Source organism: Glycine soja, chromosome 6, assembly GCF_004193775.1.
Source record: "Glycine soja cultivar W05 chromosome 6, ASM419377v2, whole genome shotgun sequence".
NCBI lineage: Eukaryota > Viridiplantae > Streptophyta > Magnoliopsida > Fabales > Fabaceae > Glycine > Glycine soja.
The window spans coordinates 39,148,771-39,176,575 of record NC_041007.1 but is presented as its reverse complement, the minus strand read 5'-3'; the positions used below and the strand labels follow the sequence as shown (position 1 = coordinate 39,176,575).

Genomic DNA, 27,805 nt, shown 5'->3' with positions numbered 1-27,805 from the left:
TAAAATAGTGATTCTGTCTCACACATATTTTTTTGATAAAATTAAATCTATATATCTGCTATTTATTTGTTATTTTCCAAATTACAAAATAAAACTATTATTTAACATATTTTAAATAACAAAAATAAGGCTCTAGAAAAGATCAAAAGACTCTGCAGTTCTTGTCCCATTATTTTTTTATTGTACAATTATAACAATACAAAACAAAAATACTTGCTTGAAACATTAGAGATCAATTATACTATCGCAAAAAAAAAAAAAAACTTGAGAAATTGAAGTGGAAAACTTACCCAAGGGACACTCAAGGCAACACTCACAAGTGATGAAATATTGACCTTCGTTATAAAGATTTAGCCTTGCAACATAATCTCCATATTTTTTTTGTAGCGCCACAAACAACCTCAATATAGTCCTCACCTATCTTAAAATCTAGGATCATTTTGAGCTCATCTTCATCAAATAATATTTTACCGTCATCCCCAACCCTAAATTGCTTTCTTCGTTTTGATGGCCCTGTTTATTTGATCATCAACATATTTCCAAGCCAAGAATTATGGACAAAAATGAAACTAGCTAAAATATGTTCACTCCCTTAATGGTGTAAAATTGTGAACTAGTTATGTGACAATATTATTACACAACAAAGAATAGAAAATCATCAAGTAGGCATAAAACCATGCATGCTGATATACACATGATAGTAGGGGTAGAATGGCTTAAATGTGAAATTAATTTAATCATTGTAGAGAAAAACTTTTGAAAACTACAAATTATGACCAAAATCTTTGAAGAAATAATGTAATCACTAAATATTTTCAGAATAAATTGAGGATTTTCTTTTCAAAATGTTTCTTTATTTATTTATACCAGATACGTAAGTTGGATTTATCTCCATTGTTCTCTTTGAGTTACCATATGAAAACATAAAACACTTAAGGAAAATAATTGATTTTGGAAAAATCACACTAACCTTAGTAATATTGTCGTCTTCTGTCTTTTTCTCATTCCCTTGACTTCTCTTCTATTTAGGTGGATCACCTGTAATCATATGAGGAATGAAAGCCCTTAATTTTATTTTTCAATCCTTCCAAAGTTAAGTAAACGTAAAAAAATTGGTGCCCTAAGTTCATGACTGCAAAATGAGATGCATGCAAATTGACTGTAGGTAGTCCATATTCTTCTTCTGCCATTTGATTTAGGGATTTTGGTATGAACTGTTTTCTTCACAAACAGGAATTTCACAATGAGAAAAACTTTCAATGTTGTCTAATGTGCCTATAAACTATGTTGCAAAAATATAATTTATAACCATTTTTTTAAATAAAAGCGGACACATTAAAAGAAATCAAATCTGAATCCCAAAATAGCCAAAGAAATAATAATTAAACACACTCTTAATTTTTCATAGTTGAAGATATAATAAAAGAAAAGTGATGTGATGATTTCAAAGAAAATCACACTAACCTTATGTAATATTCTTGAGTGCTTCCTCTATCTCAATTCTTAGACTTCTCTCCTCTTGAGGTGGATCGCCTGTAACGAGATCGAGAGAAAGGAAACCCTTAATTTTAATTTTCACTTCTTTCAAAATTACTTCGATAATCAATAAAATCCACTAAAATTAAATACACATCAAATTATTACTATGTTTGTAAAAGAGAGAAATATCGCTTGAATGCATAGAATTCAGCTACCTTGAGTAATATTCTCATATTCTTTCTTGAGAAACCATAGGTAAACATAAAACACTTAAGAAAATTAATTGATTCTAGAAAAATCACACTAACCTTGAGTAATATTCTCATCTTCTTTCTTTTTCTCATTTCCTTAACTTGTCTTCTGTTGGGGTAGATCACCTGTAGTCATATGGAGAAAGAAAATCCTTAATTTTATTTTTTAATCCTTCCAAGACTACTAAATATAAAAAAAAAAAAAAATTGGAGCCCTAAGTTCATGACTGCACAATGAGATGCATGCAAATTGACTATAGGTAGTCCAGATTCTTCTTTGACCATTTGATTTAGGGATTTTGGTATGGACTGTTTTCTTCTCAAATCTGAATCCCAAAAAAGCCAAAGAAATAATAAGTAAATACACTCTTAATTTCTTCATACTTTAAATTATAATAAAATAAATGTTCTGTGATGATCATAAAAGAAAGTATATTAAATGTCACTTATTAAATGAAATTTGGAAGTGATAAATATTTTTCCATAAAATACAAATCACATTAATTTTTACGTTTTCATAATAACTTTATATTAAAGTGTAATAAAAAATAATAAATGTTTAAAACACAATTGACCAAGTGTATTGCACACTATTTGAACGCCATCCTAGCTACATATAATGAGATGTTGATCATAATAAATTTTAAAATAATTGAGAATGTATTTTGGTAAAAGATAATTAGGTGACGATCAAATACTTCTCTTAAAACTAGATGCTGAAAATAAAAAAACTAGAAGTTATGTGTTCATTATGATAAAGGATTTGTCTCTTCATGACTAACTGTTTTCTTTTAAGAGATAATTTAAATATTTTTATTATTTAATAATACTCATTAATCATATAAATGCTTAACTTCAACAACAAAAAAAACAAAAAGTCACATAACTCTTGTAATATTCAAGCATCTCTTAATTACATCATTAATTAATACTTTTATTTTTATGCATAAATTTAGTTCCTTTTAATAATCAAATTAATTGATATTAAAAATGTATGTCAATCAATTGAGATATTACCTGAAATCTCTATAGTGACCAAGCATCCTTTAATTATCTATCTATAATGCACGTTGATTGATTTACAAAATAAATTAGGGAGGGGTCGTGTGATTGACCAACACTGCATGAGGGTTTTTGTACTTAAAAGGAAAAGTTGAATGCGCAAAATTAAATAGAACCAAAATAGAAAATTATATTTAATAAGACCACATTTCTGTAATCCTATAAATTTATAGTTTTCAGTATGCAATGTAATATGAAATTACTTTATCTTTATCATTATCTTTAGATATACAAAAGAAAGTATACGTGGGTAGTTGCGGAAATATAATTTGTAGCTTTTGATGAGGAATTGAATGGAAAAAATTCAATATGCACCACTATGCCTCTTTAGAGGGTCTCATTCATCAAGCTATCAAGGTGGAACAACAATTAAAGAGGAAGCAAATATACAAGAAAGAGAGAGGATCTTCATTTAAATCTCATGAAAAAGGTGCTGCCTTTGGTAAAAATAATTCTAACTCTACTGTCAGTTCTTCAAAAGCTTGTTCCATTATATGTTAAGCGTTTGGGAAAATGGTCATATTGTCTCCCAATGTCCTAACAAAAGGACAATGGCTGTGTTGGGTAATGGGGTTATTATTAGTTATTCATCCATCCATGGAGCTAACTATTTTTTCTCTTCTTCTTCTTCTTCTTCACATTCCACCTTCCCTCGTGCTTCTTAGGTACCTTGTTGATTTCATTCTTTGATTCGCGATTTCTTCACAATTTTAACTATTATTTTTATTTTATGTTTTCTGAGATCTAACTCTATTGTCTTTCCTTACATTTCATGGAGAGTGAAGGGTTGTTAGTTGAGTTGAGATTGATGAAGAATGAATAACAAAAGTGAAGTTTAGAGATGGAAGAAGAAAAAGCAGCGGCGTACTACGACGAGCTGACCCAAAAGGGCGAGGGAGCTGCGAGGTTCAAGCAAGGTCTCGGCTTTTCCTCTTCAGCACCAAACGAAGATGTTGCAAAACCCTCCTCCTCCTTCATCTCCAAATTTGTCTAAGCCTCCTCCGAGTCGAAGAAGGAAGCGCAACTCCAATCCATCCACGACAGGCTCAAGGAAAAGCCTTCTTTCGAGTCTAGGGTTTCGAGCAGGGATAGGGACAGCAATAGAAGTAGAAGATGAAGCAGGAGCAGAGAAAAATGTAGGAAAAGAAGCAAAAGCGGTGATAGATACAGGGAAACATGAAGACGAAACAGGAGTAGAGAGAGACATAAGGATAGTCAAAGAGGGAGACGGAAATTGGTTTATTTTCCTTAATTGTTATTCTCCTTCACTGTGCTCTTTGTTTTCCCGTAGGAGCTTCTTTCATTTGGTGCCGCAAATCTAGGACCAAAGGAAAATTGGGATATTCAGTTATTTTCCTTAATTGTTATTTGTAAGTTCTTACACGGAGTATTAGGTTTTTAGGGAAGGGCATTTCAGAGTTTAAGTTTATTACTACAAGAAAAATGACCTATACCTACAGACAAAAACTGTCACTGTAAATAAAAAATCCATAGGTAAATATATGATAGACTTTGTCCTACAGACATTTCTTCTGTCAACTTTGAGGGGACGTATAGTGATGGCTAATTGTCTGTCACTATAGGTTTTACCTACTATGTATAGTCTGTAGGTAAAAGTCATTAACTTCTACTTACATTTCCTAACTGTAGGTAAAAGTCTTTAATATGTACCTATCATCTTCTACTGTAGGTAAAAGTCATTAACTTCTACTTACATTTCTGAATTATAGGAAAAAGTCTTTAATATGAACATCACTTGAGACCGCAAGAACCTTCTTTCCCATTAACCGATGCCACAAAACTGCACTGTTTAGAAACAAGGCCAGAACCTAGGATTAGATATGTTCAAACATGATGTAATAATCACCAAAAATCTTCAAGTAACCTTCAAGGAAAAAAAAGTATTTTCTTTTCGTTTGTTGCAATTTTCAATTAGTACTTACCTGTAGTAGTCAGGATTGAGAGCAAAGGTGGTGGTATTGAGAAGGCCATAGTTCCCTCCAATTAAAGTCTGCCTGCAATAGACTTTAGTGCTGTAGCAGGATGCTATTCCAAGTTGATCTAAGTACCTGAGCCTTTTAAATTTCAAAACTTACAATAAATCACAACCAATTTAAAAGAGAACCAATTTTATATTTAGCAACATGTTTTGCTAAATATAACAGAAAAAACATCATAATCCATCCTTTGGAAATTAAAAAAGAACAAAAAATGATCGAAGGATTGGACAACCAATTTTACCCACCAAAAGCTGTTTAGAAATCTGTTAGAAACATGATTGCCACCACTGTTCATATGTACTGTTTTGCTAGTGGCAAGTCTTTCTTAAACCTATACAAATATATATAGGCATGATTTTATTTTTATATACTTCATTTTTTTAAAAAAAAATATTTGCTAGTGTTAGTCCTAATCCACGTATCAATGGTGCCAAGGGATTCTCATAGCAAACACCATGTAGCCTGGAAAATAATTAAGGAATGATCAATAAAATAAAAATGAAGTTATTGAGTTCTGACTCATTTCATTCACAGCTCTTCACATTTCACTTTATCCTTAAATTATACTAGATCCGGATAATTCAAAAGTATTCAACATTTTAATGAATTTAAGCATCATATTTCAAGAATATTTTACATGCAAAAACACCCAATTTTGTAAGAGTGTAGAACTGTAGATGGTTATTGTTCCAACTTCCAAGTTCTAACATATAAGCAAGTACATAATGAAAATATCTACAAGGTTCCATAAAAATACGCAAAAACACACACCTGGGAATATACATTTTCAGCACTCTATTTTTGGTAGTAATTGACAATAAGTATCAATTGACTCACCATAACTTAATGAAGTGTGTCATGGACTCATTATAGAGTCAGGTTAAACATGAAAGTAAATCCCTTACTTATCCAAGGACAGAATTTCACAACTTCCATAGATAAGTGTCAAACTACATGTAGTAATAAAATGTCATGTCCAAGAATTCAAATACCTTGTTGACACTAGGGACCAGTTCTTGCAAAGCCCTGATTCTTTCTGCTATTCTCTCTCTGTGCAACTGTCATTGAACGGAAACATGAAGAATAAAAACAAATTAGCTAATAAAAAATAACGTGATTTTGTCATAATTTTGAATATTAAGCACCATAACAAGAAAGTATGTATTCTTGGAAATATCTAGTGCCCACCCTTTCAGCTATACTATGCGGATCTGTAGTCTGTCCTCTTCTAGCCCGCACTCTAGGTCGCACTGCTGGTGGATGTGGAGCAGTAGGAACAGTAGTAGGCATGGGTTGTGCATGAAAAAACTGCAAAATGGTTATATATCAGCTAGAGAAAAGAAAAAATCTTTAATCGACAATTTTCCGCCAAGCACTCTGAAAAGCAGAAAATATACTAAAAATAATAAAACAATATGTAAAAAGTTAGCATTTATTCACAAGATAAGCTTAAACCAAATATAGCATATCCTATATGATTTAAGAATTTAAAAAAAAAACATAAAAATAACCCTAAGTACCAATGCCAAGGCCTGAGTAGAGCCTATTTTCCACTATATCATAATCTGAAATGTTCAAAAAAAAAATCATTTAAAGACTTTTAACGGCCTTTTACTGATACGACCAAAGATTGGGTTCCTATCTCACAGTCCATAAATATCTAATAAGAATCATACATCTTCAACTTGAATTCTTATCTGAAACTTATACCCTAAGTCAAGTATTACCAGGATTATCCACTCATGAAGTACAGAATTTCAATAAGAGCAGTTGATGATGCTTGATGCTACAAGCATCAACAAAAGGAAGCCAAAAAGGTCATGTTCGAATAAATTTCTCCATAAGCACTTATGAGAGAAATAAATAAGAAGAAAAACCGAGTTTATGCACAAGTTAAAAATCAGCTTCTGGAGAAACTAAAATGAGAAAACTTTTACAAATTCACTTATGCATATTCTTCTTACTTCCATTATAGAAAAGTTAATCCAAACAAGACCACAAGTTCTTCTCACTTGTGAGATTTAATTATTAGCAAAGAAGGTACCATTCCACCGCTTGTGCATTAATTCCGTTAAATTGTAAAATACACACACACACACACACACACACATACACACACACACACACACACACACACACACACACACACACACACACACACACACACACATATATATATATATATATATATATATATATATTCATTTATTTGTATTATATTGGATAAGACTAAGCGACGAACCTTGCCTAATAGAACTTTCCATTTTCTCTCATTCCACTCCACCAACAAATGGAACAAAACACGTAAAAAATCGAACTCAACAAATAGCTCAATAACACATGATCATGTGATTCATACCCCAAAAGAGCAAGAAAGGAAACAAAAAAAAAGTATATATTAAATCGTAAAATTATAATTTAGGAAAATCTACAATAATGGCATTTAGAATTATGTAAGTTACTAGTCAAATTCAAATCTTATAAAATGTAACCAAACATAACTGAAGAAAATACAAGATTGAAAATGTCTTCCGCCCTCAGAGACTGCTTTTAATTTTTTATCGAAAAGAAGTTTTTTTTTAAGGACAAAGTATCTTTTTTATACTGTCTTTTAATTATACTAGATCCGGATAAGAGAAACTTAATTGAATATTTCTAAGGAGATATGATTTGTCAAGTTATTGGTATTCAATATAATCATGTGCATTCATATTCCTAATAAATGTGGCAAAGACCAAGAAACATGCCAAAACTCTGCATCCTCACCACAGCAGCCAATAGGACAGCAACAAAAGTAAAATACCTCCCGCAGCTGACTCTCAGTCATGTTGAAGTGAAGATTCCCCACATACAATTTTCGGTCCACAGCTCCATAGGGGCCAGTTACACCGGCTGCTCCACCAGAAGCATTAGATTGAACAAGGTTCTTTTCAGCTTCAGAAGGTTTCACCATTACAGGTTGTCCAAGAAGAAGTTGGCCAGAGAGAGCAATAGCCATTGGCACTGACATCGCATCATAAAATTCAATATACCTGCATCCTCATCAAGAACTTGCATCAAGTTTTCAGAACTAATAAACAAAGTTGCAATCAAAACTTACAAAGCATACAGCAAAGAGATATAAGGAAACAAAAACTATAGTGCAGACAGATCAGGCTGAGCTTCATATAATAATCTAATAAATAAAGAGCAACGAAAGCATTTAAAAAAAAATCCGGATTGCTGATCTTGATAGAATCTGAAAATAAAATAAAAAGATAGTACCAGATAATGCTGTAGATGGATTGATGCCATTAGGCTTGTTGACTTGATGTCCCTGGCATTTAGGATTACCGTCATCGATCAAAGACGCGCCGTGATCTTCCTTAGCCATAATCGGCTTCAACAAGCTTTTACGACCACGGCTTAATCCAACAGCATTGATTCCACAGAACTTTGCGAACCCCAGCTTACATTCGACGTTCTGGAACATTGCACAACTACAAGCTTGACACAGTGCTTGTACAGAGCTCATCTCCACCCGCTGCACAAAAGAAATTAGGTGGAAAAATGAAGATAAACTGTGTTAAGCAAGACCTAAAAACATACAAGAAGATACTGTCAGTTTGTTTCACTAATTAAATCAAATAACAGGTTTTTGTAGCTTATATATATCATTAAGAAACCAGTACAGCAGTACCTGAAGGAAGTGAATTGTCTTTTAATCGAGTCAGAAACCAGTATATATCATTTAAGATATGTAAGTGAGTGTTGTCTTTTCAGATAAATGAAGCATTAGCGAAGCGAAGACACATCATCATGTTGTGCATGTGGAGGTGGCAGGAGCTGAACTGCATATTCAATTCTATGTGGGCACGTTAAGGTGGAAAATGACACTGGCTGGCGGATTAGAGAGAAGAATGAGGCTTATTTATATTTCCTTTGAAATTTGTTCAAAGTAATCATGATGGATTTTGTTGTTCTTAATAATGATGTTCAACTTTTCGGTCCAAAAACAATTCCTATTGAGTTGTCTATCTGTTTTAGGCTTTAATATCAAATAAAGCATTCCGTAACCTGAATGCCCACTTGTTCTCTTTTTCTGTAATAATCAAATAATGACAGAGAACTGATAGCTGTGATTTGTGATAACACATAAAATAATAGTTTAAATGACAACATGAGTCAATAAAGTTCCAATGGAGAAAAAATAGTTCAATAGGCAAGTCATCACAGTTCCAATGGCAAAAGTATATCAAATTTAAAAGCAACTGACCTTGCCAGCTTTTGAAAAGAACTCATACACATCTCTCTCTGTTGCTTTTAGCGGCATCTGAGATCATCACCGGACAAATAGCCAATCATCAGAACAAGACACCAAATATCCAAATATGCAGAACTTATGAATTCATATAATTTAAAACAAACAAAAATAGGAACTTCCAATAAACCTGGTAGGCAAAAACAGTTCTCTGATCCCTTTCTGGGTCTGCCTCAGGTTCTGCAGCCTCTTTTTTATCCCTAAATCTCCTGCAACTCAAATTAAAATAAAGTTATTAAAAAAATAATAAAAGAAGTTCACATTAATTAATTTTGATGATCAGAAGGTATAATTTATAGCATAATTCCAAATATACACCATTAGCATTACAGTCCAAAATTGCACCTAATTTGAGAGGGAGTGATGTCTCATTCTATCCGTATAATCCAAAGTATATTTTGTTAGCATATCATCCACCAAATCATGACTTAATAATCCTTACAATAATATGCATATACTTCAGGACCTATGGTCAGGATTTCCTTACTTTATTATTCTTTGAATTAATAAAGCCAAAATTGCACCAGGAACCTATCATAAACCAACCTAGCAGGATCCATTAAATAAATTAATGATATAAAATACTAATACCTGGAAATATATAATAACATAATACCTACATCATGAATCCGGCTAAATCTAAGAGTCAGAGTAGCCAAATGAATGCCTAAGGCCCCAAGGTAAGGTGTCTGAAGAGGTGTCACCGCCTATTGGGACCATAGGAGTACCTTTCTGGTTCAAAAGAGAAATAGAAATACCTTTATATCTTATTCATAAATCATAACATTAGAAAAAGCCTAGCCAACTAACTTTACACTGAGATACTAAAGGGTGTATAATAGTTATCATATTAAAAGAATAACTATTTTTTGGGACTCTTAGCAGCAAGAAACTTAGCATACAGTGAGTTGCACACATCATAATCTTTTATTTTTAGAATTAATGTAACATATCTCAAGCAAAGTAGTCAAAAGTGAAAAGTTCCCTTAAGACACAAAGGGATTTCAATGCCTTGAGGCGATAGGCGCTTAAAACATGAAAGTGTACACCTTAGTAAAGAAAACAGAGTTATGTTAATGCCTTGTGGCAACATAGCAATGATATGATTGATATACATTCTCAGGCCACCTCAAGGTCACTAATGGTATGCAAATTGCAAAACAAAATCATATAAGAAATATATAACACGAAGAAGCTAAAATGCATAAAATCTACCCTCAAATAATACAAATCCAGTCACATTTTATTAAACCAAATAAAGCTATATTCCCAACTCAGTCCCCACTTTCACCAGAAAAAAGGACAAAACTCCAATTGTGATTAGTTAAAGTTCTTCAGGTGCTTTTGGGATTGTTCTCCAATCAAAATTGGTGTTTCACACTTTCACTGCATTAATCCGCATCGTAAAGGTTTCCATTAAAGGTTGACAAAGATTACCAACATAAAACTTCAATTCTGATTACAGAATCGAAAGTGCCTATGACACTGTATATAAGTTCAGTCCTTGCATAGAATTATTGCCACACCATTAGCCTTACCGCCATAGACAACTCTTTAAAAAGAATTCTGGATCTGGAAACGGATTTCAAGTAAACTAGTAGCTGACTAGTGAGTACTGACAAGTAACAACTACATAGCACATAATAAGAAAAACACCAGCGCAGCACAAATGAATAAATGCAGATCTCATCGCCAATGCACACTTATTTCTATTTTCTTTTTTGTTTTTATTTCACCATACTCACGACCATCCATTCAAACCATTTGCAAGGACAATTGATGAATTGAACCAACGCTAAACTAAAAAATTAACCCTAGTTCACAAACAAATTGCACACAACACAAAGAAAAGATCAATTACCGGCCATCGCCCATATCAAAATCTCGCTCCCTGTCTCTGTCCCTCTCAAAGCGACTCCTGCTCCTTGTGGATCTCTCCCTCTCCGCTCTTTCCCTCTCTCGCTCCCTATCCTTCTCTCTTCTCTCGCGCTCCCTGTCCCTATCACGGTCTCTCCTATCCTTATCCTTATCCCTCCTCTCTCTATCCTTATCCCTGCCTTTCCTCTCTCCGTCTCTTTCCCTCTTGCTCCTGTGACGCCCAGAGGAACGTTCGTGGTCATGGTTTCCCTCTCGCTCTTTTTGTCATCGGCGTCGAGATCGTCGTCGACATCGCAGGGCTTTCGGTAACTCCTCTCGCTCTTTAGAGTTGCTAATTCTAAAAATCCATTTTTTATTTTTTCAAGCCACGAGGGGATAAGGATGAAATGAATTTTTTTTTTGACTTTTACCTACACTATGACAAACAATTGTAGGTATAAGTATTTTTTTGACTTTTACCTACACTAATTTTGGTGATTATTTTTTAAGTTTTTCCTTATGGCCAGGGGTCATCTTATTTACCTTCTTAATTGTTTAAGTAAGTCATGCAAGAAATGCAATGTTAGCCCCTCCCCCCTTCCCCATTTTCTATCTATTATTTCTTATTTGCAGCATATTTTATTTCTTTGGTCATAATTTTTATTTATGTGTCCGTTCCTGTTTCTGGATGATAGAAACTTTATAGATGATGGGTTTGACATTAAATTTCATGAACTGTAAGTCTAAAGCATACGAACTAGTTTATCAATCTTACAATAGTTGTCTGTCAGATGATCCAGTTTGATTTTTGTTCTGGTACAGAATGACCTTAAAATGTAAAAATATACATATACTGATCTAAACATGCAAATCAATTTAAATGACATATTTAGATCAAACAACAGAAATTAAATATATTACGAGCGTACCTCCAGCCATTGCAAATTGAATGAAAAGCGGCGCACACATGAACCTGAAAGACAGTTTTGTTCTTCCAGACCCTTACTCACTCTGAATAGATGGTGTATTTTTTCTGAATAGAGAAGTGGGTTTGGTGATACAAAACTGAAAGCACCCCATCCTATTTATAGAGTCTGTCCATCACAGAGCTCTCAACTTATTATCAGAACGTGAGATAGAAAGTTATCAGTACGTGAGATAAGAAGTTATCAGTACGTGAGATAAAGGATGGGTACGTGATTTGCTACTAAAGGTGGTTGCAAATATATTTGCAAAGATATGGGTTGAATGTGGATGGAAAATGGACCAGATTCAGAAATAACTAAATTTTCCAAAATAATAAAATGTAGAAAGAACGTACAACGTGAACATAACGTGCACTTCCAACATTCTCCCACTTGGTCCATTTAACCCAACATCAACCATAACAAGAAACATAATATATGAGTCATGGCGATAGGTCCTCTGATGATGAGTAGTATCTTCCATGTACCACAATATATCAAGTCTCTCAACACTAACTCTCAACTTAATGAATAAACCATATGTTTATTCTATATCTAAACCGAATGATTTTTCTCAAAATAAATAAATATGTGCACAAAACCATATGAGAAAATATCTAACTGAATAAGAGTTTCATTGAAAATAACAAACGCACGTACAATGAAACTACATCATGGAACCAAGTCCCATTCGTACTACATGATCCTTAAAATTCTTTGGTGGCATGCCTTTAGTTAAAGGATCAGCAATCATTAACTCAGTGTTGACATGTTCAATGACCACTTTCTTTTCTTTAACACGTTCTCTTATGGCTAAGTACTTGATGTCGATGTGCTTACTTCAACTTCCACTTTTGTTGTTTTTAGCCATAAACACTGCAGCAAAGTTGTCGCAATACAACTTTAATGGCCTAGAAATAGAGTCCACAACTCTAAGGCCAGATATGAAACTCTTCAACCATACACCATGCGAGGTAGCCTCAAAACAAGAAACGAACTCAGCCTCCATAGTGGAAGTAGCAGTCAAGGTTTGTTTGGCACTTCTCCAAGATACAGCTCCACTGGCTAACATATAAATATAATCAGATGTTGATCTTCGTGAATCAACACAACCAGCAAAGTCTGAGTCGGAGTAGCCAATCACTACCAGACAATCAGTTTGTCTGTACATGAGCATGTAATCCTTTGTTCCTTGAAGATATCTCATCACTTTCTTTGCAGCTTTCCAGTGGTCAATACCTGGATTACTTTGATATCTTCCCAAGACTCCAACAGCGAATGCAATATCAGGTCTAGTGCAAACCTGAGCATACATAAGGCTTCCAACTACTGAAGCATATGGAATATTCTTCATGTGTTCCCGCTCAAAATCATTTTTGGGGCATTGACTCAAAGCAAGTTTGTCACCCTTCACAATGGGAGCTACACTTGGTGAACAATCTTTCATATTAAATCTCTCTAAAACTTTGTTGATATAGGTTTCTTGAGACAAGCCTAAAATGCCTCGAGATCTTTCTTTATGGATCTTTATCCCTATGACATCAGATGTCTCTCCCATATCCTTCATATCAAAGTTCTTTGAGAGAAATTGTTTCACCTCATATAGCATACCCTTATCATTAGTCGCAAGCAGAATATCATCTACGTATAATACAAGGAAACAAATCTTACTCCCACTGACCTTTTGGTATATACAGTGATCCATGACATTCTCTTCAAAGCTAAATGAAGAAATGACCTCATGAAATTTTAAATACCATTGGCGGGAAGCTTGTTTCAATCCATAGATGGACTTATTAAGCTTGCAGACTAAGTGCTCACCAACACTAGATAAGAATCCCTCAGGTTGTTTCATGTAAACCTCTTCTTCTAGATCACCATTCAGGAACGCCGTTTTCACATCCATTTGATGCAACTCAAGATCAAAATGAGCTACTAATGCCAAAATTACTCGAAGAGAGTCTTTCTTAGATACAGGGGAAAAGGTCTCTCTGTAATCGATTCCTTCTCTTTGAGTGAATCCTTTAGCAACAAGTCTTGCCTTATGTCTCTCAATGTTGCCTTCTAAGTCTTTCTTTGTTTTGAAGACCCATCTACATCCGATGGCTTTTACACCAACAGACAACTCAACGAGATCCCAAACTTGGTTAGATGCCATAGAATCCATCTCATCCCTCATAGCATTGTACCACAAATTTGATTCCTTAGAACTCATGGCTTGTGAAAACGTCTCAGGATCATTTTTGGCTCCAATGTTGTAGTCTGATTCTTATAGGTACGCTACATAATCACTAGGAATTGCTGTCTTTTTTACTCTAGTAGATCTTCTTAATGTTGTTTGGTCATCTTGCTGAGGAACTTGTTCAACTGGTTCTTCACCAGTTTGTTCAATATCATCATGTTGTTCCTCACAAATAACTTGATCTACATGATCACTTTCAACAGCTTGTGGAACTTCAATCACTGGTTGTCGAACACCCATTTTTACTTGAGGGGTGGGAATGACTACCAACCTATTACTTGTCCCAGAAGGTTCAGCTTCATAGTGATCCCTTTCAGAAGAAATGTTCTACAATTGATCACTCCCACTGATCAAGTCATTTTCAAGAAACTTTGCATTCCTTGATTCCACAATCCTAGTGTTGTGGGATGGACAATAGAACCTATACCCTTTAGACCTTTCAGCATATCCAATGAAATACCCAGTAATAGTCTTAGGATCTAGTTTCTTCTCTTGTGGATTATAAATTCTTACTTCAGATGGGCATCCCCAAACGCGTATATGTCGCAAACTTGGTTTCCAACCCTTGAATAACTCAAAAGGTGTCTTTGAGGCAGCCTTGGTTGGAACTCGGTTAAATATATACGCAGCCGTCTTAAGAGCATCAATCCACAAAAATTGAGGAAGTTTTACATTACTCCTCATGCTTCTCACCATGTCTAATAAGGTTCGATTTCTTCGTTCTGCCACACCATTCTGATCCGGAGAACCAGGCATAGTGTATTGGGCAACAATCCCATGTTCTTGAAGAAATTTCGCAAATGAACCTGGTGCTTGTCCATCCTCTGTGTATCTACCATAGTACTCCCCACCTCTATCTGATCTCACGATCTTAATTTGTTTTCCACATTGTTTCTCAACTTCAGCCTTAAAAACTTTAAAGGCATCTAAAGCTTCATTCTTAGAATGAAGTAAGTAGAGATACATATATCGTGAATAATCATCTATAAAGGTTATGAAGTATTTCGGACTATTTGCATCCATGTCTGGACAACATATCTCTATATGTATGATTTCTAATAAATTAGAACTCCTCTTTGCACCCTTTTTAGACTTGTTAGTTTGCTTACCCTTAATGCAATCTACACAAGTCTCAAAATCAGCGAAATCCAAAGTACTAAGTACTCCTTCATTTACTAATCGCTTGATTCTCTCAATAGAGATATGTCCTAATTTCTGGTGCCACAACATAGAGGATTCTTCATTCACAATACATCATTTTAACCCAACAGAAACATGCATAGAAGTAGCGTCGTTTTTCAATTCAATCGAATAAAGACCATCAACTAATTGACCACAACCAATAATTTCAGATTTATTTAGTAAATTAAAACCAAAGTCTGTAAAATTAAAATAAAATCCCAAAGGTGCAAGTTTAGAAACAGAAATTAAGTTTTTACAGAAACTAGGAACATAAAAAACTTTCTCCAAATGTAATTTAAAGCCACTACTTAAAACTAAGACGCACGTTCCAATGGCCTCTACATGCGAGCTCATCCTACTCCCTGAGTAGATGCACTGCTCACTTCCTACTGGCTTCCTTAGACTTTTCATACCCTGCAAGGTATTAGAAACATGGATTGTAGAACCAGAGTCAATCCACCATGTATTATGATTCACATTAATCATATTAGATTCATAACAAATGAAGGTAAATGGTGTACCTTTCTTCTCAAACCAACTTTTAAATTTGGGGCAGTCCTTCTTCATGTGTCCTTTCTTTTTACAGAAGAAACACTTTGACTCCTTTTTAATTGTTGGTTGAGTCGGAATCCTTCCTTTATTGTTGCCTACAGACTTCTTCCTATCCTTTCCAGAAGTAGAAGTAGTCAAATTTACCTTCTCACCCTCTTCCATTATCAATCTCTCCTCTTCTTGAACACACATGGTCATCAATTCATTAATAGACCATTTATCCTTATGTGTGTTGTAGGAGATTTTGAAGGGTGTATACTGTTGAGGTAGGGTGCACAAAATGAAATGTACCAGGAAGGATTCAGACATGGTAACTTCCAGGGTTTTCAACTAAGCCACTATGTCCCTTAAGCGCATGATATGTTCACGCACACCTCTCGTTCCAGTAAGCTTAATGGAAGAGAATTGCATAATGAGTGTGCTAGCTAGCGACTTCTCAGAGGTCGTAAACTGTTCATCAATGGCTTTCAACAGATCTCTGACCTTATCATGTTGGTCAATTGAACCCCGGATACTAGCTGATATGTTGGTTTTTATGAACATAACGGAGAGACGATTAGATCTCTCCCACTTTTCATAAAGATCAACAGCATCAGGTTTGCTAGTTTCAGTAATAGCCGGTGACTCATCCTTCCTTATAGCATAGTCAATATCCATCCAGCCCAAATGAAGGAGAACTCTTTCCTTCCAAACCTTATAGTTATCATCTTTCAAAATGGGAAGGTCACAAGAAATATTCATAGATTGTGAAACTGCAAACAAACACACATGCTCATTAAGAAAATTTGAGACTAAACAAATGTCATGTTTTGCCAATGCAAATCATGTCTCAATATATGAATCTAGTGACACAAAACTTGCCTGTGGGCTAAAGTCCTACTCAATTAGATTCATCATGCAACTTTATGATAAAACTATTAAATCATGTTCTTTTCCTTAATTTTTGTGGGTAAATCAAGAAATATAATTTAATATTTTATCCTAATTAATTATAGAAATATAACAAAATTCCTGTGCGTAGATTTCATCACATTACTTATGATTAATCACAATTAATATTTCTAATGTGATTATAAATTTAACATATAATTTTACTCAGTTAAAGATGCTGTGGCTATTCTCTAATTTAATAAAATTATATTAATCACTTAACATTCAAAAATAATCTTTGCATAAACATACTTAATAATGCAAATGTGCTCAATATTGAATCATAAAAATTACATGTATACCAATTCAAAATAACATTGTACGTATATTCATTCAACACGTAATAAACTTTAAAGGATCAAATCCAATGCATACCAATATTTAACATAATATTGCATGTTTAGCATAACTTAGAGACACATTCAGAAGTTATAAATACACGTCAACTGCACCTAATAAACAATTAAATTGTAGCAGCCTAGTGGCAAAGGGAGTCCTTTCATGCTGCAGGGCAAGGGTTCAAGGCAAGCCCAAGGCGTTTTCGATTCATTTATACATTCCTATTAAAAGGAAAACAAACAACAAAGGTAGCAATGAGATTCGAACACACAACAAAAGGGTGATACTAACCACATCAACCACTGGATCAAGGCATGCTTTGTTTAGAATTTTCAGAAAACAATATATATTAACAATTTCACATCAGTAAACATGCGCATGTACATCTTCATCCTCTCAGCGTAACAGATTATTTAATATATAAAAGTTAGTTTCGCTTCCCTTCTACGCTTTCTCAAAGACGTTCAAACTTTTGATATTTAAATATAAAATTCAGCCACAACTTTTAATATTGAAAAAAAAAATTGCTTAACGCTGAATGTTCATGTTTCTTCTTTAATTGAACAAAGCATAATAAAGGCAAGGTAGAGGTATTATGTGGCTCTGATTCCAAATGTAAAAATATACATATACTGATCTAAACATGCAAATCAATTTAAATGACATATTTAGATCAAACAGCGGAAATTAAATATATTACGAGCGTACCTCCAGCCATTGCAAATTGAACGGAAAGCGGCGCACACACGAACCTGAAAGACAGTTTTGTTCTTCCAGAGCTTTACTCACTTTGAATAGATGGTGTATTTTTTCTGAATAGAGAAGTGGGTTTGGTGATACAAAACTGAGAGCACCCCATCCTATTTATAGAGGTTGTCCATCACAGAGCTCTCAACTTGTTATCAGAATGTGAGATAGGAAGTTATCAGTACGTGAGATAAGAAGTTATCAGTACGTGAGATAAAGGATGGGTATGTGATTTGTTACTGAAGGTGGTTACAAATATATTTGCAAAGATATGGGTTGAATGTGGATGGAAAATGGACCAGATTCAAAAATAACTAAATTTTCCAAAATAATAAAATGTAGAAAGAACGTACAACGTGAACGTAACGTGCACGTCCAACATAAAATTCATGTTTGCTGGCATGTTTATGCACTGAGAATTGATCCCAACAATATTGAAATTCTTTGTGACCTATCACTCCTACAGGTAGCATCTTAAATGCATTTTCCTTTAGTTGCTTCTCTATAATCAATAAATTTAACTTGGATGTTAGTCTTTGATTTTGCTGGCATGTACTTAAGTTTAAAAATCATAATGTTAGTTTGTTTAACAAGTGGAGGTGTTTTTTTTTTTTTGTCTTCTATTTTCTATTTTACTGAAAATGATAACAGGATGTGCTTAAACTATAATTATTTATCACATTAGAACTTGGGCTGGATTAAGGGGAAAGGTGAATGAAAATCTCCTTCTGGTCTCCTTCCGTTCTGAATTTTGAAGTGCACAAAGAAAGGCCATATCATGGGAGGAATTTCACCTTAGGACCTTAGAGGAAAACTCATTATAATCCTTATAAGTAAGAGTGGATAACATATTCTCGTAAAAAAAGTGTGGATAACATAATGTGAAAGGTTGAGTGCATAATGTAAATTAAATTAATTTTTTACACTCACAATTTATGTTCCGTAACATTAGCAAGTATAACTATTTTGATATTATTTGTACAAGTTGAGTATCTACTGTAATATTTAATTAACTACTTTGATGAATGATAATTGGTACTATTGAGTTTTAACACTTTTTAAATGTATAGGTAAAACAAACACTGCAGAAACTTAACATATTTAAGTTGTGACTTGTCGCAAGCAGCCTTAAACAGTGCACGCTAAACCCTGTCATGGTAGTAGAGATTATTTTTACGAGTTAAATTTATACATATATGGTCATATGTGAGTATATAGAGTGAATTGAAGGGACTTTTATATGAGAAAGTGAGATAATCATGATTAATTAAGTATGGTCATATGTGAGTATATAGAGTGAATTGAAGGGACTCTTATATGAGAAAGTGAGATAATCATGATTAATTAAGTATCGGATCAAATCATGCAATATTAAGATTAAAGATAATGTGACATAACTTTTTAAGAGATTATATAAGCATAATTATCCACGTACAAGATTGTATAATCTAAATTTACTTCTCATATCTTCTTATTACAAATACTATTCTCACTTTATGTATCCCCTTGTGTGTAAAATATTTTTACACACATATATATAAGAAATTTCAAATAAATATATATATATATATACACACACACATGTATATAAGGATAAATTTGTTTAATCTTAAAAAAAAAATTAAAATAAGTGTCTTATATGAGCGTTTTCATACAAAATAGATAGAATTTATTTTTTAAAATATATAGAGTTTAGACAAATATACTCATATATTATATTTATAAATGAATAGATTTGTTACGAGAAAACGACAAAATTTTATTATTAGATATGTATGCGGAAAATTTTTTTACACCAACTATGTACATTTTATAGAGTAGAATGTTTTTAATATATTATAAACATGTTTTAATACATAACACAAAATAATTATATCACATTCAATAAATAATTAATAATTTTCAGTATTTTTTAATGACATGTTCATCATGGGTTCTTCTATACGGTATATTAAAATTATGTTATGCTTGTTTTAAGGTTAAATAAAGGTTCTAAAAACCCAGTGGTTTGAATTTAAGAATTTATATGTCCAACAGACACTATTAGAAAATATGCTTTCTACATCGGTTATTTATGACTTTCAACATCGGTTTTTCAACCGATGTTGAAAGTACCGACGTTGATAATATTATCGTTAACATCGGTTTTTCAAAAACCGATGTTAAAGTAAAATTACCAACATCAGTTATATAAATAACCGATGTTGCTAATATGAATTACACCCAGAAAATGTATATTAATATTGAAAGTTAACATCGGTTTTTACAAAAAACCGATGTTAACGAATGTGTTACTGTTGACAGTTAACATCGGTTTTTTACAGAAAACCGATGTTAACGTTCGTTAACATCGGTTTTTATAAAAAACCGATGTTAACAAATGTGTTATTGTTGACAGTTAACATCGGTTTTTATAAAAAACCGATGTTAACGAATGTGTTATTATTGACAATTAACATCGGTTTTTATAAAAAACCGATGTTAACGAATGTGTTACTATTCACAGTTAACATCGGTTTTTATGAAAACCGATGTTAACGTGGGTTAACATCGGTTTTTTCAAAAAACTGATGTTAACGGATGTGTTACTATTGATAGTTAACATCGGTTTTTTCAAAAAACCGATGTTAACCCACGTTAACATCGGTTTTTATAAAAAACCGATGTTAACGAATGTGTTATTATTGAATTTTAACATCGGTTTTTTTACAGAAAACCGATGTTAACGAATGTGTTATTGTTGACAGTTAACATCGGTTTTTTTAAAAAACCGATGTTAACGAATGTGTTGCTATTGACAGTTAACATCGGTTTTTATAAAAAACCGATGTTTTCAGGAATTTTTTTTATATAATGTCTTTGTTTTTACAAAAAACCAAAATTTAACCTGTAAATTTAAAATCAGACCACACAGCACACAACATATATCATTTGCATTCAGTTTTCAAATAGATTTTAGCAAAAAACTAGCTATCAACAAAGGTTGTTCAATGTTAAGATGAAACAACAATTGTAAAAAATATAATGCAAAGTACGTAAACTAATTTATTAACCTAAAGTTACATAGTTGCCTAACATCCTATGTTTGATTTCTAACTTTTAGATAATATTGTGCCCACTGTATGCGAAGTGCCTTAAATCTTTCTGCTTCCAATGGTCTAACTTCATTAAAATACTGCATGATGAAATAAAAAAATAAATTAATAATGTAATAACAATTATAAAAAAACCAAATTTGTTTGTAATAAACAATTACCGTCTCCCAATTATTCCTGAAAGATCCTAAGATTATCGTGGACATCCAGTGCATCACGTAGTAGCCACATTCAGTGATTCCTTTTTGTCTATTACACTAAATACATAATGAAATTTGGATATTAATTAAACGTTAACTACAATTAGTGTACACACACATAAAATATATATAAGTAGAACTTTTATTTAAATCACGTACCAGCCTTGGATTTCGGTTGTGGAGTATCATCAAGTCCTTTCAAAGCACTAGTGTTGAATATAAGGAACATTAAAATATTGATGTTGTTGAGTTATGCCAATGAAAATGTATTGAAAACAATACTGACCTGTTAATTATTCCCTTAAGGTAGTTGTCTGGCCTGTTATGCAAAGAACAAAACCAGACAACTAGGTTTTCCTTAGGTAGAATGACGACCATTTGCCAGTGTCCACTGCAGTAGAGACGAATATAGTTTATTGTAGTAGTATAGATTATTTAAATTCAATTATTGTGTTTGACTTACCTATTCAGATAGGCTCCAAGGTAAACATCTCGTTTTGAACTCTGTATCCAACTCTTGATGTAACTTTCGGATTCAAATTGTGATTGTCCAGATCTCTGAATGGACTGTGGCTCGAGGAATCCATACACATCAGAATTCCAATGGAGCATTATGAACCGGACTATCATGGCGACCTTTATATACACTGAGTAAGAGAAACCTGAGCATAAAGAGACTGAAACCTTTTTAATACAAAAAAAGGAAAGAATCAACAGCAACGGGACAACACAGTACACACAAAAACCAATGGAGCATTATGAACCGGACTATCATGGCGACCTTAATTAAGAATCTGACTGCACTAGTAGAGTTATTAATACTTGATGCATGCTAGAAATTCACTATCCAGGAAGCATATCCCAATGTACTCTATATTAGTGGAAACAATGTACTCTATGTTCCATATTGGCTAAACCCGTGAGAGCAAGAAATCTTGTTGATAGAAGTACTATTAATCAAGGGTTCAACTAGGGCTTTCAGATTCTAGGGATATTAACTACAGCAACAACTTGTATTGTTCTTTTGTATTTTGTTCCGACATAAGTTCACATACTTTATTCAATCTGCTTATGGACCTAATCTTATTCACCAGGTATTTAATTTGTCTATTTAAAGTGCAAGGTTCTGCTGAACTGTGACAGGTGAAGATTAACTTAGACTTAAATATAATGAAGCATTTAATACTAGTAGCAATTAGTTTCCATGCATTATAATCATACTCAAACTATCAAGCCTACATTTTCAACAGCATAATCAGACCATTGTTGGTTATCACTTAAAATTTTCAAACGTAACTTTAAACCAAATCAATACTACTTTGACAAACTTTAAACAAACTCGTGAGGTTATAAAAAAAGTTTTTAATTATAAAAAAAGTTTAATTATAAAAAAAAGTTTTTAATTATTTTTTTAAAAATTAGAGGATAATGAGAAAAAATAAATCAAACTGAGGATAATCAGAAAAGTTTAGCAATTTTAATTATAAAAAAATATTTCATTCGCAATTTTTTTTAAAAAAAGTTTAGCAACTTCCGAATGAAGTATACAAAAAAAAAATGATAAATTAGAACATTGCATCATTCGATCGTAAAATGTTTTACAAGTATATTGAAAGTTAAGTATAAATAAATCTAACATACTCATAAAGAACATATAATATGTGTATTGCAAATTCTTCAACAATAATAATATAAAATATTTTAACATTTAATCCAAGTTAATCTTTGAAACAAATTTATTATTATATTCATTATTTTGCGGTGAATGATTAACAGTTTTGTTTGCTTGAGTACTCTTTCATTTTTCTTTCTTTTTTTAAAAAACTGAATTAGAGTCATACGTGTAAAGGTATATATATAGTGACTGCTTAGTTTTAAAATTTTAAAGCAGATGAACTTGTTTAATTATTTCAAAAATTAACCTTTTCTTTCATTATCTTTTTGGCTATACGGGGGGAGCCAATTGGAGCTTGCGAACGTGATTTTGGCACCCAAAGTCAAGCAACGCGCATTTATAAAACAGAAATTATAGCTTTACTACTTATTTATATATTATTTTCATATAATAAAAAAGGAAATAAAAAAAACGTTTTAGTAACTTGATTGATGATATAAAAAAAAGATTGTATGCCAACTTGAAATTTGAGATCAGAACCCACATATTCAGCGGAACCACCATCTACATTAAATTTTATATCAATTTTAATTATTTTTTTAAAAATTAGAGGATAATGAGAAAAAATAAATCAAACTGAGGATAATCAGAAACCGAGAATAAATCCAAATAAACCCCATAATTTTGGGGAAACTGATGAATCAAACTGCCAAAATCCGCTCATTAAGTAACAAACCCTAAACAGTGAAACTGTGTTAGGTAGAACCAGGAATTGATCCAACCAAAACTGAAAACTAATGCGCCAACAGAACAAAGCTCAACCAACTCTTCAAAGAAATCAAAACATATTCAAACTCAAATCCCAAAACAATGACGAAGAATCATCAATACAAGAGTGATTCACGTTTCATTTCAGTGCAACACCTAAAAGATATTTAAAAAAACCACAAAAAAAAAAAATCACACAAAAAGTCATTTAAATAAAAAAAAAACAGAACAGAAGAAAAAAGAGAATCAATCGGAACTGAAAGAGGAAAGATTGCAATCACGAAACGTCGTACGGTTCAAGAATTGAAAGTTCCATCAGAAAACATATTTCAATCGAAAAGCAAGATGCAAAGAGTGCGTTTACCTTAGAATCGTTGGGGTTAAGCTCGTTACTCCCAGCCATTGAAACGATCCTGTATTCCGATCACAGATCCGCAAGGCGCTTCGCAAGATGAAAATCACAAACTCTCTTGGCGACGCAAATCCATAAAAGCACGAGAATCGGGTTGTGTGAGATCCAACGACAGCGCTTGTTTGTTTGGGTTCAGTGGCAGGGAAAGAGAAGAGGAATGGGATGGTGAAGGATAAGAAGCCGTGCGCACTGTAGAAAATGCTAAAAAGTGGCACAGGGATACAGGAACTCACCAACATCAAACTCTGGAAATAACTTCCTAATTCTCGTGAAACGAGAGTTGAAATTCTTTTCTATTAGACTATGAATAAATTTGATAAATTCAAGTAAAGCAGATTTGATAAGGAGTTAACAAGTTAATAGTATCAAACTGTGAAATTTTTATTTTTAATAATATCAAACTTTTATTCACTATTAATAACATTAAATTCTAAATAAAAATGATGTATTATTATTATAATTTTTATAAATATTATATATTATTACTAAACTTAATTATTTAAATATTTTATAAATTTATTATTTTATTTTATTAATTATTAAAATATTTAATTAGTATTTTATTTATAAATATTTTATTGTTATTTTTATATAAAGTACAAGTATAAGAATTGATTTTTCGATTATATGAAACCTCACGAGTTTGTTTAAAGTTTGACAACTTGCATGAACTATTGCGTGGGGCCCAGGCTGAATAGTTATTATATATTTTTATGTTTAATTTTTACGAATAAAAAAAATTAATCAATCCGACCCTACACTTACTTGGATAGTAGTCACACACTACATTTGGACATTTGCAGTAGATCGATCTTTGACAAAAAAAAGTTACGCAAGATTTTAATTTCTATAAAGAAACCATATAATTTTTTTATATCATTCATTAGTTAAAATTTATTATTACTACAATTTTTAGGATAACTAACATGAAAAAAAATTGTACATAATAATTTATTATTAAATATTAGTGTAAAAAATTAAATTATTAACATATACTATTTACTCTTTTTTTTAGTAGCATCCACTATTTACTCTTAACACAATGCATTTGGTAATAACCAAAATATTAAATTTTACGTCCATTTGTATGTTGGTCATTTAAGCAGTGAAGAAAAAACTTTGCTTAATCAAATAACAAAAAATATGGCGAAATCTGATCAAATTTTGTTGATTAAATAATAATAAAATTAAATTTACGAAATTCATTTTAAAAATTTAGTTTAATTTTTAAATGTTTACCTTTTGAATTTATAATTGTTTCTTAATTATTATATATTTTTAATTAAAATATAATTAATAACGCAATATATGATTTTTTTAAAATATATAAAAATTAAAAAAAAATTTATATTAACATCGGTTTTTTGGAAAACCGATGTTAACTAATGATGTTAACATCGGTTTTCCAAAAAACCGATGTTAACTAATGATGTTAACATCGGTTTTCCAAAAAACCGATGTTAACGTGTATGCATTAACATCGGTTTTTTGGAAAACCGATGTTAACATATTACACGTTAACATCGGTTTTTGAAAAACCGATGTTAACGTGTATGCATTAACATCGGTTTTTTGGAAAACCGATGTTAACATATTATACGTTAACATCGGTTTTTGAAAAACCGATGTTAACAAATGATGTTAACATCGGTTTTCCAAAAAACCGATGTTAACATCATTAGTTAACATCGGTTTTTTGGAAAACCGATGTTAAGAATGATACTTTATTTACAAATATGCCACCGCGTTTAACTTAACATCGGTTTTGTAAAAAACCGATGTTAATAAGCCAATGTTAAAACTACTTTTTGTAATAGTGAGATATGGCTTATTTCTGCACCAGTTATTTTATTCACTTAACCTAAGCAGCAGGTGGAGTAAATGATAATACTCATTATTAATTCTCAGGTTGACCTTTGGGTGGTATTCATGGTTTGACTGCTGTTATTATTTTTTCCTGTGGTGTTTCTCTGCACTAAATATTATTTCCCAGATCTCATTGTTAGATGAATGTGAGTTTCTTGAGAGAGCTCTGGAGGAGTTGCACAAAAATGAATCTAAAATTGTAAGTATGTTTTAGTTTTATTAACCTAGGGAATTTGATAAATGTAACTAATACATGATATATAACTTGATTCCGAATATGCCTTCCTAGGTTGATAAACTTGTATACAAAGAACAAGAGGTTTCAGTTTTAGTAAAGCTTGGTCACCTAGAAGAAGGCGAAGCTTTGTACCGGGCATTACTTTCCATGAATCCTGATAATTATAGGTGATCTCTGTTGCCACTTATATTTTAGGTTGAAGTATCTCGATTGATTAGTCATTTTCAGGTGTTTTTATTTTCTCTCATGTTGTTATTTTTCTTTTTGGCACCTTTCTTGGTTCTCAATAAAATTGTTCTATTCATAAAAGTTCCATTTTAATTATTCATTGTGTTTCAAATGGTGAGATTGAGATGAACGCATGTATTCTATGGCATATTCTAATATTTTTCATATTGATAACTATTTCCTAGTGTTACTTATTATACATAATATCCTTATCTCATCTTCATACAATTTAGAAGTAGTCTTTTGATAAGGATTTTGATGGTAATAACATTTTATATATATTCATAAAGAGGAGTTCTCTCAAGAAACTCCAATTTCCAAGTAGTGTCTATTTTTACTTTCTCCTTTTAAAAGTATCTAATTTTTTAACTTGAGAAATAGCAGAATGCTTTTTGCCTCTGTGTGTGTAAACCTTACACTGGGTTGGATTGAATGAATACTTACAATATCTACTAAGTAACTTTGCTTTGTGTCTTGTTCTTAAAATACAAGATATGATGTACCATGGAAGGCCTTTTTCCAAAATCTTGCTTACGTGTGGGCATATATGCTGAATTCTTTGGTAGTTGGGGTCACCATAACTGTCTATCATATGGCTTCACGCATTTTTTAGGTACTGTGTCAGCATTTAATGCTTTATTTTAATTACCACATGATAGTTGATTATGTCATCATCATACAGCTTGACTACATGATTTTTATTTTATTTTAAATATCTTCAATGTATAGTATTTGGTTAATTTGGGAAAGAAAGTAATTACATATAAATAATTACTAATTTGGTTAATTTGTGTCAAATTTGTTAAAAAATAAACATGTTTAGTGTACCTAATTTTCTTTAAATTAGAAAATATTTGAAAATTTCATATTTATTTCATAAAATTTAATTAATTTCATATTGTCACGTGTTTACTATTTCAACCTTATATCAACTCTGTGACGAAGGTCGTCAATCGATGTAGTTGCTCCCAAATAACCAATGTAGAATGTTGTTTCTCTAGTAATGAAGGTGGAAGAGAAACATCAAGGTTCATTGCGAAGATGAAGACAAAGGTCCACTCCAGAAGACACCTCTGATAAGATATTACACACACCAGGCCAGATGAAAGACTTTGTAACGAGGAAACAAAATTTTCTCAGGATTGAGTTCCTACATTGCATGAGTTGCAGGAAGGAGCACAAGCTACGTCTTAAGAGCAAACCAAACACTAAGAACTACCATGCTGCTTTGACCAACAAATCCTGGACATGTTATCCATGGCCTTATCAAAAGTAAGGTGCACCCAAATCACAACTGAAGCTATATGATATTCAAGTTGATGGATGATTGATATTATCTTGTGAACTTTCTAGTTTAGGTTTCAGTTTTATATTTTTCAAGGTAGTTAACAACATCTACATACCTGGAACTCAAACTCAAGACCATTTGTAATTAACAACTTTACGCGAGAGGATCATCCACGCCATCAGAGATGTA

General features: G+C 32.4%; 2 protein-coding genes and 2 long non-coding RNA genes across 5 annotated transcripts; all 4 read right to left on the bottom strand.

Moving 5' to 3' along the window:
- Positions 1–4,504: 4,504 nt before the first annotated feature.
- On the bottom strand, positions 4,505–5,108 carry LOC114414188 (heparanase-like protein 1). The gene is made up of 3 exons (XM_028378507.1): positions 5,038–5,108; positions 4,736–4,861; positions 4,505–4,598 (listed from the first exon to the last, which is right to left on the bottom strand). The coding sequence occupies exons 1-3, from the start codon at positions 5,085–5,087 to the stop codon at positions 4,517–4,519; spliced, it is 258 nt and encodes an 85-aa protein (XP_028234308.1). The 5' UTR covers positions 5,088–5,108; the 3' UTR covers positions 4,505–4,516.
- Positions 5,109–7,484: 2,376 nt separating this feature from the next.
- On the bottom strand, positions 7,485–7,945 carry LOC114414187 (probable RNA-binding protein 23). The gene has a single exon (XM_028378506.1). The coding sequence runs from the start codon at positions 7,800–7,802 to the stop codon at positions 7,500–7,502; it is 303 nt and encodes a 100-aa protein (XP_028234307.1). The 5' UTR covers positions 7,803–7,945; the 3' UTR covers positions 7,485–7,499.
- A 12,874-nt stretch (positions 7,946–20,819) lies between these two features.
- Positions 20,820–21,203, bottom strand: LOC114414186. Its single transcript, XR_003667150.1, has 2 exons — positions 21,163–21,203; positions 20,820–21,081 (listed from the first exon to the last, which is right to left on the bottom strand). It is a non-coding gene; the product is annotated as an uncharacterized LOC114414186 (long non-coding RNA).
- A 329-nt stretch (positions 21,204–21,532) lies between these two features.
- On the bottom strand, positions 21,533–24,345 carry LOC114416917. 2 transcript variants are annotated; one of them, XR_003667651.1, is made up of 3 exons: positions 23,949–24,345; positions 21,665–21,878; positions 21,533–21,592 (listed from the first exon to the last, which is right to left on the bottom strand). It is a non-coding gene; the product is annotated as an uncharacterized LOC114416917 (long non-coding RNA). The 2 variants fall into 2 exon arrangements; XR_003667650.1 differs by having other exon boundaries at positions 21,665–21,863; positions 23,949–24,344.
- Between the last annotated feature and the right edge of the window lie 3,460 nt (positions 24,346–27,805).

What these genes read in the sequence shown, in the direction of transcription:
- LOC114414188 (XM_028378507.1), bottom strand. Translation starts at nt 5,087, where the DNA reads ATGAACAGTGGTGGCAATCATGTTTCTAACAGATTTCTAAACAGCTTT. An exon ending in AGATTTCTAAACAGCTTTTG is followed by an intron (nt 4,862 to 5,037) that starts GTGGGTAAAATT and finishes TAAAAGGCTCAG; the next exon opens with GTACTTAGATCAACTTGGAA. An exon ending in CTCAATCCTGACTACTACAG is followed by an intron (nt 4,599 to 4,735) that starts GTAAGTACTAAT and finishes GTTTCTAAACAG; the next exon opens with TGCAGTTTTGTGGCATCGGT.
- LOC114414187 (XM_028378506.1), bottom strand. Translation starts at nt 7,802, where the DNA reads ATGTCAGTGCCAATGGCTATTGCTCTCTCTGGCCAACTTCTTCTTGGA.